Raw genomic sequence first — 13067 nt, forward strand, 5'->3', positions numbered from 1 at the left:
GAGATTATGACCTGAGCCAAAACCAAGAGTCCAACTGCTTAACCAACTGAGCCACCCAGGTTCCCCTCAACTTGATATTTTCAACATATTTTCAGGCCTAGCACACAGCGCAATAAATAATTTCTAGAGGGGGAGGGGAGAAAGGCAGGAAGCCTTTTCCACCCTACATTCAAGGTTTGTTTAAAAATGCAGCCCACTGGGGATCTGAGTGGCTCAGTAGGTTGAGCCTCTGACTTCAGCTCAGGTCATGATCTCACAGCTTCTGAGTTCAAGCCCCCATCTGGCTCTGGATCCTCTGTCTCCCTCTCTCTCTGCCCCTCCCCAGCTCATGTGCATGCTCTCTCTCAATAAATAAACATTAAAAAAAAAATTACAGGGGCGCCTGGGTGGCGCAGTCGGTTAAGCGTCCGACTTCAGCCAGGTCACGATCTCGCGGTCCGTGAGTTCGAGCCCCGCGTCGGGCTCTGGGCTGATGGCTCAGAGCCTGGAGCCTGTTTCCGATTCTGTGTCTCCCTCTCTCTCTGCCCCTCCCCCGTTCATGCTCCGTCTCTCTCTGTCCCAAAAAAATAAATAAACGTTGAAAAAAAAATTAAAAAAAAAATTACAATGCAGCCCAATGTCAACCAAATTATTGGGGAATTAGCTCTAATTCTACTTCTTCTTTGGCCATCTAATCAAGAGTTGACTCAGCCTCCCCCTAAGACTGCCCTTCCACAGGGCAACACTACATCAGACACACCTTTAATCACATACCTGAGTCTACCTTCCTATTCTGACTTCGGTTTTCTGGTGCCACTTTGCTTGGCGAGTCTTCAAGGTTTAATTCCTGGAAGATGGTGAATGGCTCTGAGAAGATGAGGCAGGGGGAAGAGAAGCCTCATACCCAGGAGGTTGGATTGCCACAGATTTGCCAGACCCAGCTCTAATTCCAGCAGGTGAAACTTCATATCCTGGAGGTGGGGCTTGATTTCCAGCCCCTGGGTTTTCACTTCCAGTCGGTAAGGTTTCGTTTCCAGCTGGGAGGGCTCCGTATCCCACAGGCAGGGCTCTGTATGCTCCTGGTGGGGCTCCAGATCCCACAGGTGGGGGTCCGTATCCTGCTGGTGGGGGTCCGTATCCCCATGGCAGGTGTCTATATTCCACCTGTGGGGGTCCATATCCAGCCTGTGGGGATCCATATCCTGCCTGTGGGGGTCCATATCCTGCCTGTGGGGATCCATAGACAACAAATGGGTATGCTGAGAAGGAAAAAAAATCAGTTACTCATTTTTTAGAGTGGACAAGGAATAGGTAAGAAGGAGAAAGACAAAAAAACTATGTTGAAGCCAACTGACACAGGATGAGAACTCAGGCAGAGTAATGCTAAAGCCAGATCCTTCACCAGGTGAAGGCTTTATCATTTCCTGTTGTGGAGGGATTCAAATTAACATGAAAATATCCCTACAGTTATATCTCTACATTACTTATACTTGTGCTCAGATACATATTTTACTTAATAAATGTTATTTGATTATGAAGAAAGTAATACATGCTCAATGAGGAATATGTATTTGGAAAATAGAGAAAAGATGAAATTTAAAAATTACCTGTAATTCCACTATCAAAGACAAAAACTTAGTATTTTGGTATATTTCTTTGTAGGATCTGTTAATATTTTTTATACAATCACAATCATAACAACCATACAACTTTTTATCTGGCTCTTTTTACTTGGCATTATAAAAAAGTCTTTACATTATTAACACTTCATAAATTAAAAGCTGAACAACATTTTATCACATGGATAGGTGCTACGTAATTCCCCTGTTCTAGAAGAGTGCGTCGTTTCCAACTTTCTGATTCATATTACAATAATCATGGGTTGTATTTATCTCCTTGGCTACAGTCCCAAAGTGGTTTAATGAGCCAATGAATGGACAACTGTCGAGTTATTTTGCTGTAATCCATTTTTATGTTTGAGCTAATTAGAAAAAACTTTAAAAGAACTGTCTTAAAGATGCTCAAAGGCTAAAGGAGAATGTGAAGAAAGTCAAGAAAATGATGTATGCACCAAACAGAAATATCAGTAGAAGTGGAAAACTTAACAAGAAACCAAAGCAAAATTCTGGAGCTGAATAGTATGATAGCTGAAAAGAATTCACTAGAGGGGTTCAAATTCAGATTTGAGTAGGCAGATGAATGAATCTGTTAACGTGAAAATAGAACAACAGAAAGAGCAGAGATTGAGAAACAGCCAGAAAAAAATATTGAAGAAGAGTGAACAGAGCTGAAGGACCTGTGGGACGCCATCAAGCAGACCAACATACACGCTGTGGAAGTCCCAGAAGGAGGAGAGAGAGAAAGGGAGAGAGTAAATATCTAAAGAAATGATGACTGTGCACTTCCCAAACTGGATGAAAAACATGAATATAAACATCCAGGAAGCTCAATGAGCTTCAAGTCAGATGAACTCATACAGATCCAACCGAGATGCATTCTAATTAAACTTCCAAAAACCAAAGATAAAGAGAGAATCGTGAAATCAGCAAGAGAAAAGTGAATCACCCAGATACAAAGGATCCTCAATAAGACAATTAGCAGGCTGCTCATCAGAAACTTTGGAGGCCAGAAATAAACTGTCAAACAAGAGTCCTCTATTTGCCCAAACTCCTTCAAGAGTAAGGGAGAATGAAGTTGTTCCCAGATAAACAAAAGCTGAAGGAGTTCATTACCACCAGACTGGCCCTGCAAGAAGTGCCTCAGGGAGTCCTGCAGGGTGACCTGAAAGCACACCAGACAGAAATTTGAAGCCATATGAAGAAATGAAGATCTCAATAAAGGTAAATCACTGGACAATTATAAAAGCTAATATTACTATTAACAATCGCTTATAATTCCATTTTTTGTTTTCTACATAATGCAAGAGACTAATGCATTTAAAAGAATTATTAGATTATGTTTTTAGGCATACAACATATAAACACGTCACTCTGTGACATCAGTTAGTATACAAAACAAAAAGCCAACAGACATGCATGTCATGCTCCAAGGAGAACCCAAGGAAGGGCCGCGTTTGGGGGCCCATCGGCAGCCTGTTAGGAAACCCTTTGTGGCCCACCAGTAGGCTGTGGACCACATTTGAGAATCACTGTGGACAGGCACAACTGTTAGAGGGTACAGAGCATAAAGCCGGAGTCCTCAGTGAGGTTGAAGGGCATGGCATAAGCATGATGGCTATACGTGTGTGAAGCTGGAAGGGGGAAGTGGGCAAGAGCACACATTTTCTGCTCAGGCTATATGCAGGAAGGGACTGCTCCCACTAATGGAAGTTGCCCAGCTATACTCTGTATGTGTACGTTACAGTTAAAAGTAAGCCTGAAACTGAAGCCCAGTCACTTGCTGACATGCCACTGGGTTTCAGTCTAGAAACAAAGTCATGGACTTAACCATTTTCCAATTTCCTAAACCTCTGCTGTTTCTCCTACAGCAGAGTTGGAAGCAAACTAGCAGTGAAAGGATCTTTGAGCCCCTGGCATACTTTTCCACCTCCCAACAAGAACTTCCCTGCCATACCTTACCTGGACAAGGCATCTGTTGCGTGCACATCATGTTCCCCTGCCCAGTAACTACAAGCAGTCCTGGAGGGCTGAACCAGTAACTTGCACTTCCAAGTGGAACTCCTCTGGCAGCTGAGAAGACAAGTTTGGCAAAAGAGAGACTCTAATTTGTTCAATGCAGATGTACAGCAGCTACCAACCAATTAATAGGGTGTTAACCATCATCTTACACAAGTGTCCAACAATGCTCCTAGGATATAAGATAAAACACATACACCTCCCTTGTCCTGAACTGTATGCTTTTTGAGGGCAGAGACTGTGTCTTATTTGCCTGTGCTTATTCAGGGCCTAGGATAGCACCTACCATAATAAATATTCAGAAAAAATTTCCAACTGAGCTTCGATCAAGTTGGCAAGATACATCTATTAAAAACCAATGTAATGGCAACGTGATACAGAAGAAAGCACTTCTGTTTGTCTCCCTCTGCATCTCTCTCATAAAGATCCTTGCGATGGCATCTGGGGCGCACCTGGATAATCCAGGGTAATAGCCTCAAGACCCTTAAATGAATTACATCTGCAAAGATTCTTTTTACAAACAAGGGAACATTCACAGATTCTGAGGACTAGGCAAGGATATATCTTTGGGAGCTATTATCAGTCTACTACACTAATTTCTGGCATCTAGCATCTGACCACAAGTAATAACACTGCTTCCAGGCCTGGCCCATGCAAGCTTTCCAGGTGAAACATTTGTTCTATTTCCCTCTCTGCTGGCTAGCCAGAGAGGCTGTGGAAGCCATGTGTTAAAAATGGCATAGACCCTATCACCCTGAGTCCCTGAAGGGTTATGTAGAACACAGCCCCCTTTTATCCCTGCTGATTGACCTTTAGATAAGCAGTAATATCTATTGTCTTAGGCTATTGATAATTTGGGGTTTATCTGTTTCAATAACTAGCATTATCTTAACTCATTCATTCTAAATCTAAACTTATCTAAATCTAAAGTTATCTAGATCTAAATCTAAACTTATCCTCCTTTTCAATATCCTATTAGTATCCTTCCCAGAAATATTATTTTACTAACTTACATGTTTGCATATTTCTTTTTTTTTTTTTAATGTTTATTTATTTTTGAGAGAGAGAGACAGGATGCGAGGGGGTGGGGAAGAAAAAGGGGCAGAAAAAGATGGAGACACAGAATCTGAAGGAGGTTCCAGGCTCTGGGCTGTCAGCACAACTAACAAGCCATGAGATCGTGACCTGAGCCGAAGTCCAATGCTTAACCAGCTGAGCCACCCAGGCACCCCGTTTGTGTATTTCTTATATGACTCTCACTAGACTGTAAATTTAACAAAGGCGGGGGACTATGTATGTCTTATTCACTATTGTGTTCTCAATCATCTCAATCATACCATAGTGTTTGGTATACAATAAGGGTCAAACAGTCAAACCATAAAGTATGATGGGTAGTTAATTCCAAAGGCCTCATGGAAGCCCATCTCACAATCCCTGACTCTTGCTGGGAAAGCAGGGGTAGGTTCCCACACCTAAGCCATGATATAATCAGACCCAGAGTAGGTTCAGACATTTGGTCAAGTTCACCTAAGTTGCCTAAACCCTTTCCAAGAGGCTATGTAACTGCTAGGACTCTGTACCTAGCTTTGCAAGCCAAGAAGCATAACTTTTTTTTTAATTTTTTTTTTAACGTTTATTTATTTTTGAGACAGAGAGAGACAGAGCATGAACAGGGGAGGGGCAGAGAGAGAGGGAGACACAGAATCTGAAACAGGCTCCAGGCTGTTTCAGTCCGATGCGGGGCTCGAACCCACGGACCGCGAGATCATGACCTGAGCTGAAGTCGGACGCCTAACCGACCAAGCCACCCAGGCGCCCCTAGAAGCATATCTTAATAAGAGCACTAAGAAGTTTCCCTCAAGTTGCCTGATCCTTAGCCCATAATCCTAAAAATAAGCTCTCTCTACTGTGAGGCGAAAAATAAGGGCAAATTCAGGACCCAGTATGCAATTATTCTGAGTTTTCCAGACATCTGTAACAAAGAAGAACTGGACTTCCAAGTATCCCCTGCCTCTGGGTTCCACATGGCCATACTCTGTGAGCCAGGACACCTTGTTATCCAACGTCAGGCTTTAGATGCTGTCTGCCTTCTGGACAGTGAAGAGCTGTTGGCTGGGTTCAGTATGTGAACGCCTTGGTCTTCATATCTTGCATTGTATCATTAAAGGTAATATTAAACATTTTCTTACTCCTCAATTTCCTGTATATGGCTTCTCCACCACCTGTCTTTAGCATTTCTGTCTTGCTAAGACCACCACAAACTCAAATTTCCACATGCAATGCACACTTTTCAGTCTTCATTTTATCAAACATCTCTGCAGCAGCTGACAGATGACCACTCAGGAATGCTTGAAATATCTCTTTCTTGACTTCTGGGATAATAAACTCGATTCTCCTCCTACCTCAGTCAGCCCCACGCTACCCATCCCTTCGATGCTGAGGACCTTGGAATACCATCCTTTATTCGCTGAATAAGCCTTTCACTCACATGGCTCCAGAGATGACCTGTGTGCTGAGGATCTCCAAGTGAGTCTCTAGATACAGTTCATCTTTGTGGTTCTGAGCTGCCGGTCCGCTGGCCTCTAGCATTCCAGTGTACCTCACTTCAATATGATCCAGAGGTTAAGGGTATAGGATCAAAAGAGCACAGCATCACTTACATACTATACTTATACAGTATTTCTGCCAAAATGCAGGACCTGCACCTAAGCATGAAGAAACAGATAAACCCAAATCTACAAAACAATAAGCCTGTATTCTTTTAAAAATGTTAATGTTGGGGCGCCTGGGTAGCTCAGCAGGTTAAGGGTCTAACTGTGGCTCAGGTCGTGATCTCATGGTTCATGAGTCTGAGCCCTGCTTCAGGCTCTGCGCTGACAGTGTGACAATGCAGAGCCTACTTAGGTTTCTCTCTCTCCCTCTCTCTGCCCCTCCCCTACTCACTCTCACTGTCTGTCTCTCACAATAAATAAATAAGCTTTTTAAATAAATAAAACTGTCAGTGCCAAGAAAGACAAAGAAAGGCTGAGTCCAGACTAAAAGAGACTAAATAAATAGGACAATTAAATTCAGTGTGTGATCTGGGATTAGATCCTGGATTGGAAAAATAAACAGTGTGCCATAAGAATTAGGAAGAGTGATAGGTTAATCATTTGAATTTGAATATAAACCAAATATTAAATAATAGCATTGTTTCAGTGTTAAATTTTCTGAATTTGATAAGTAGACTTAGGGTAGATAAAAGAATACCCTTGCTCTTAGCAGATACACACTTGAATACTTAGGAATGAATGAAATGAATTTTGTAACTTACTCCCAAATAGTTCAGTAAAAACAAAAACAAACAAAGAGTAAGATAAAGCAAATGTGGGAAAATGTTAATGATGGGTGAATCTAGATGAAGGGTCCATGAGAGTCCATTGTAAATTCTTGCAACTTTTCTAAATACAATTTTTTTTTTTTAGTAAAAAGTTTAAAAAGAGAGTGAGAGTATGTTTAGGGTCCAGATTCTAGCTCTATCAGTTTCTACCTGTATAGCCTTGGGAAACTGTAGAACCATCACTGACTCAGTTTCCCCAGTTATCAACTGGGGACAATGATTGTACCTACAGCCTAAGTTTTTGTGAGGATTAAAAAAATTGACACATGTAAAGGGCTTGCAACACTGCCCACTGTATGGCAAGCATTCAATAAATGTTAGTATTATTATATCTAAAATTGAACTCGTTTCCTCTCCAACTTAGATGGTCTCTTATATTCTTAACCGTGGTTTATAGTATCATGATCCAGTCAGTCTTCTGAGCTAGAAAATTCATTCCACCCTCTGGTGTGTCCCCGGCACTTTGCCCATGCCTCTGTTTTGGAATATTTGCATGTGTCTGTCTCTTCTAGATTGTGTTCATCTCAACTAGATTAGAGTTGGGGTGGAGGCAAGGGAGAAAGAGAAAGCATTCCAGATAGAGCAAATTCCAGGGCACCTGGCTGGCTCAGTCAGTAGAGCACGTGACTCTCGATCTTAGGATCATGAGTTCGAGCCCCATATTGGGTGTAGAGTTTACTTAAAAAATAAAATTAAACAAACAAATTAATAAAGTTATCCAGGTAGAGCAAATAGCATGAAGGCTCGGAGATGAGAGAACAGGGCACAAAGAAGTCCAGCTGGACTGGAGTACAAAAGCTGAGAGAGTAGGGGCATGAAATGAGACTAGATTGAATAAAAATATATCACAAAAAAGATTATTTGTATTCAAAGTCTGAAAGAGTTCTCTGGAACATCTGTTAGATCAGTGCTGTAGGGCTGGAAAGTACCTCTTCCCTCTTCTCACGGAAGACGGGGATTAAACCTAACAGAAGCAAAGGCAAAGCCAGAGAGGAAAAAAGACAAAAGGCGTGACAAAGGAAGAAGAACTCAGGCAACTGGGGATTCCTGATCTGAAAATGAGAGTACTCAATGATGTATGAGACCAACATTTAAAAGGACAAAAGAGGGGCGCCTGGGTGGCTCTGTCGGTTAAGCGTCCGACTCTTGGTTTCAGCTCAGGTCGTGATCTCACAGCTTTGTTGGTTCGAGCCCCACATTGAGCTCTGCACAGACAGAGTGGAGCCTACTTGGGATTTTCCCCCTTTCCCTCTCTCTCTGCCCCTCCCCTTCTCACGCTGTCTCTATCTCTCTCAAAATAAATTAATAAGGGGCGCCTGGGTGGCGCAGTCGGTTAAGCGTCCGACTTCAGCCAGGTCACGATCTCGCGGTCCGTGAGTTCGAGCCCCGCGTCGGGCTCTGGGCTGATGGCTCGGAGGCTGGAGCCTGTTTCCGATTCTGTGTCTCCCTCTCTCTCTGCCCCTCCCCCATTCATGCTCTGTCTCTCTCTGTCCCAAAAATAAATAAACGTTGAAAAAAAAAATTAAAATAAATAAATAAATAAATAAAAATAAATTAATAAGCTTTAAAAAATACATTTAAAAAACATTTAAAAATGGACAAAAGATTATCAGGTATAATTAGTGGTTCAAGTGTCTGAGTATAAACTTCTGCTAGCCTGCAAACTCCTTTAAGACAACGAGGGACTGAATAATCTTGTTCCCAGCATGTAGTATGGTACTTGTGCCATAGTAGGAAGCTCAGAAAAAGCCTGCTGCATACGTGTGCAACTACCAACTGCCTGACGTAGAGACCTAAGTCGTGGCTGGGTAGCCGTCCTACTTCAATTCCACAGGCCTCAAAACCCCAAAGTGTTTAGTGTCTTTATTAGCATTGCTCACCAGCAGAGGCAGCTTTCACCATCAGCTGGGCAAATTCGATGGCACCTCCTTTTCTGAAGGCTAATTTAAAAGTAGCCTGTCCTTCCCAGCCACCTGGGGGAAGAAATGGCACACTAAGATGCTGGCACCACTGGTCAGAGAAGGACAGCCCCAGACAGAGAGACAAGCACTACCCAACAGAGCAGTGCAGCTTTCTTTGAATTCCAGCATGAGCCAAGTCTGAATCTTAAACCTTCTGGAAGCTTTTGAGGGAAAAAAAATACACTTCTGAGAGGGAACACTCACCATCCGGAGCTGCCTGAATAGTCCCTTTAATGTAGTTGGCAGCAAAGACCGGTTGTTCAACGGTGCAGTTACTCATCAGATCAAATGGCATCATGAAAGAAAACATGGGATCACTGACTAAGTGTGAAGTCACGAAGATCACCTAGGAGAGGAAAGAAACTTCGGAGAAGGCATGCAGCTTGTCCACGGACTGAGACATATTAGACCAATTCTAAGGTCGAGGCTGTTTGACATTCCGGCCTGACTGAGAAACATCACCCGTGTTCTTCCATATTCTCCAACATGGAAAATCATAAAATGCCAACTTTGAAAGTCAATGTTAACTCCCTCTCCATTTGAAGGAAAACAAATGTAGCGGTAATAGGTCAAGGTAGAAGTAGAATTACCCGGTATGAAGTGAGAAACAGTGTCCCCCTCTTTGTACCACTGAAGAGACTGGATCTCTCTGGTTGCTGTGGGAAGGAGAGGTCCACATCCTGAGACTGCATCAAGACACTGCAGAAAAGAAAGGGCAGACACCACACGATTTCGAAGTTATATGAAACGACGCACATAAAGTTCTTAGCACAATTCCAAGCCCAGAGTAAACACTCAATGTTAGCTGCTGCCGCTACTATCACTATTGTATTGAAATAGAAAGGAATTTAGATCTTATTCTCTGACTTTTCACACTTACTCCTCTCCCTCTTTACCACTGGATTCTTTTTTTCTTATCAAGCCTACCTTCTTCTTAATGTTTATTAAGAATAACAAATAGGGGCGTCTGGGTGGCTCAGTCGGTTAAGCATCCGACTTCAGCTCATGTCATTATCTCACCGCTTGTGAGTTCGAGCCCCGAGTCAGGCTCTGTGCTGACAGCTCAGAGCCTGGAGCCTGCTTCTGGTTCTGTGTCTCCCTCTCTCTGCCCCTCCCTTGCTTGCGCTCTGTCTCTCTCTCTCTCTCTCTCTCAAAAATAAATGTTAAAAAATTTTTAAGGAATAATAATAAAAAATGTATTAAAAATAATAAATAATAATAATAATTCTTATTCTTCATATGCAAGAAGTATAAAGCACTGTGCTAATGGAAATGTTTCTTTGACTCTCATAGAAATGGCAAGACACACAGAGTACTCCAGATTCCTCTGACATGTTATTCCCTCTGCCTTTTGTGTTCTCCCCTCACTCTTAACCTGAGAAACTTGGACTCATCCTATTCCCACTCATAGAATCCTATTGGGTTTCTCTTCTTTCTTAGTAATTATTGTAATATATATGTATGTTTATGTGTTCAATGTCTTAACTAATGATCCTGCCTTTGCACTGTGGCCCTAGCAAACAGTGGGTGCTATTAAATATTTATTGAAAGAATGAATGAGTGAAAACATGAATAAACATAATAATGCAAGCAGTAATATCACATACATCATGTTAATGGCACAAAAATGTCATAGCAATTTAGTGGAAGGAGGGATTAGCTTTGGTTGAAATGACTAAGAATGACTTTATAGAAAGGTTGAAGTTGATTCTTTCTAAGTTTATTTGTTTATTTTGAGAGAGAGAGAGAGAGAGTGCGCATGCATGCGCAAGTTGGGGAGGGACAGAAAGAGAGAGGGAGAGAGAATCCCAAGCAGGCTCCACTCTCAGCACAGAACCCAATAGCCCCACATTAACCAATAGAACACGTTAAATTAACCGTGAGATCATGACCTGAGCCGAAATCAAGAGTCAGATGCTTAACCAACTGACCCACCGAGGCACCCCTGATTCTTAAGAGAAGAGTAGTGTTTCAGTAGGCAGAGGTGAGGGTAGGGGATGATCCAGATGGGGAGCAAACAGCATGAACGGAGGTGCAAGAGCAGCATTAATGGTGGTATGCGGTGGAAAGCAAGTTGCACACTTGGGAGCAGCCCACCTGTGTGGATTCATCAAAGCAGCATGGAGGTGAAGGTGGGAAGAATAGTGAGATATAGTTCGAAAGCTATGCTGGAACCAGAGCCTGGAGATATCACTTAATAGGCAAGGAGAATCAATCAGGAGGTGGTGGTTTACTAGAGGTTAAGAAATCCTAAGGGGCACCTGACTAGTTCAGTCAGTAGAGCAGGCAGCTCTTGATCTCAGGGTAATGAGTTCGAGCCCCACACTGGGTGTGGAGATTACTTTAAAAAAAAAAAAAAAAAAAAAGAGGGGCACCTGGGTGACTCAGTCAGTTGAGTGCCCAACTTCAGATCAGGTCATGATCTCACAGTTTGTGGGTTCGAGCCCTGCATTGGACTCTGTGCTGACAGCTCAGAGCCTGGAGCCTGCTTGGGATTCTGTGTCTTCCTCTCTCTGCCCCTTTCCCACTCATGCTCTGTATGTCTCTCTCTCAAAAATAAATAAACATTAAAAATTAAAAAAAAAAAAAGAATCCCTAAAATAGTCCTGATGTAAGGTAATAAGAATTGGAACTAGGGTGGTGGTATGATGATAAAAAGGGCTTTTTAAGACAATGAAAATACAATGTCAGCAAAAATAGGGAACTCCAAAAGTCAGTCCAGAAGTTTGGAATCTAATCAAAACCTTATAACAACTAAGAGAAAGTTTAGTCAAGAAAAAAATAGCTGAGTCTGATAACAGAGCTTTGTGACACTTACCCCAGTACCATCTTCCAATCCCCAGCTTGGCAATAGCCTTAAAAACAACCCACATTCCTGGTGTAAGTACTGAACACCAAAGGGAGCAGAATAGACCTTATTCTCAAAGAACTCTTGTTTTAAAACTTTTCTGGTGGCTTCCTGAAGGGCAGGCTCCAATGGTGTGTGCCTAATTCAGAACTCTCCCAGGACTGAGGTGACTACTCAGGGTCCATTTGTCAAAAACATTTCAAGGTAAATGTATTAGTTGCTGCTGTCTGGGGCAAAGGATGACATTTAGTGCAAACAAACTGAAAAGTTAGGGAGGAAAGAAAGGCTAGAGAATGAGATACTTTGGGGAATAAAGGCTTTGAATAGCTCTGACGTATTCATGGGAAACTAGAAAGTCACATGCATGCCTTCCGAGGCCTGGGTTCATGCTCAGATGAGAACTGAGAAGGTCCGAAACTTTTACCTCTGGATGACAATGAGGCTCTGTTCAAGTAAGAAGTGAAAGCTAAGACAGAGCTGTAAACTGCCTGGCTGAGTGATAAAGACATGCTCCAAACACACAGGCAGAGCCCATCTACAAAGGCTGGAATTTTTTATTTATTTATTTTTTGGTTCCAGATATATAAGAAAGTTGTCAAATCACTAGTTGGCCACTAAGTTAATATAAAAGAGACTTCAGTGGCTGCATGTGACAAAGACTATAAGCTTTGCAAATTTTATAATTTAGAAAAGTCACTAAACAAACAAAAAATAAGTACAGCAAGCAGCAACAATGTACCCTGAGGAAGAGAGAAAATCTGATTTCCAGAGTTGCCATATTATAATCTTCAAAATGTCTAGTTTACAAAAATTTTTTAACATTTTATTTTTTGAAAGATAGAGAGCATGAGCAGGGGAGGGGCAGAGAGAGAGGGAGACACAAAATCAGAAGCAGGCTCCAGGCTCTGAGCTGTCAGCACGGAGCCTGATGTGGGACTCGAACCCATGAACATGAGATTGTGACCTGAGCCAAAGTTGGACACTCAACCGACCAAGCCACCCAGGCACCCCAAAATGTCTAGTTTTCCACAACAACAACAGCATCATGAGGCATGCAACAAGAAAGTATGGCCCATATGTTCTTCTGTAAACAGAAAATGAAATTAATAGAAAACTGCCCTTGAGGAAGCCCACACATTGGATTAACTACACAAAGACTTTATTCTTTTTTTTTTTTTTTTTAAAGGAAACCTACCCCTAGTGTGGGACTCAAACTCATGACTCCAAGATCAAGAGTTGCATGCTCTACCTACTGAGCCAGCCAG

At 42.2% G+C, this 13067-nt stretch overlaps 1 protein-coding gene across 4 annotated transcripts in view; it reads right to left on the bottom strand.

Moving 5' to 3' along the window:
- WBP2NL (WBP2 N-terminal like) overlaps window positions 1-13067 on the bottom strand; it is a 31836-nt gene that overhangs the window by 11986 nt on the left and 6783 nt on the right. For 3 of the 4 annotated variants that reach the window (XM_040490678.1, XM_040490680.1, XM_040490679.1), the window contains exons 2-6: window positions 9545-9653; window positions 9159-9300; window positions 8874-8966; window positions 3558-3668; window positions 754-1238 (exon numbers count right to left, since the gene is read on the bottom strand). In XM_040490678.1, coding sequence (XP_040346612.1) covers window positions 820-1238; window positions 3558-3668; window positions 8874-8966; window positions 9159-9300; window positions 9545-9653 — 874 coding nt within the window. In that variant the 3' untranslated portion in view covers window positions 754-819. Of the gene's footprint in view, window positions 1-753; window positions 1239-3557; window positions 3669-8873; window positions 8967-9158; window positions 9301-9544; window positions 9654-13067 lie in introns of those variants that run through there. The other variant, XM_040490681.1, reaches the window with a different exon arrangement.

This window comes from Herpailurus yagouaroundi, unplaced genomic scaffold (assembly GCF_014898765.1).
Source record: "Herpailurus yagouaroundi ecotype Mexico unplaced genomic scaffold, PumYag 182, whole genome shotgun sequence".
Classification (NCBI taxonomy): Eukaryota; Metazoa; Chordata; class Mammalia; order Carnivora; family Felidae; genus Herpailurus; species Herpailurus yagouaroundi.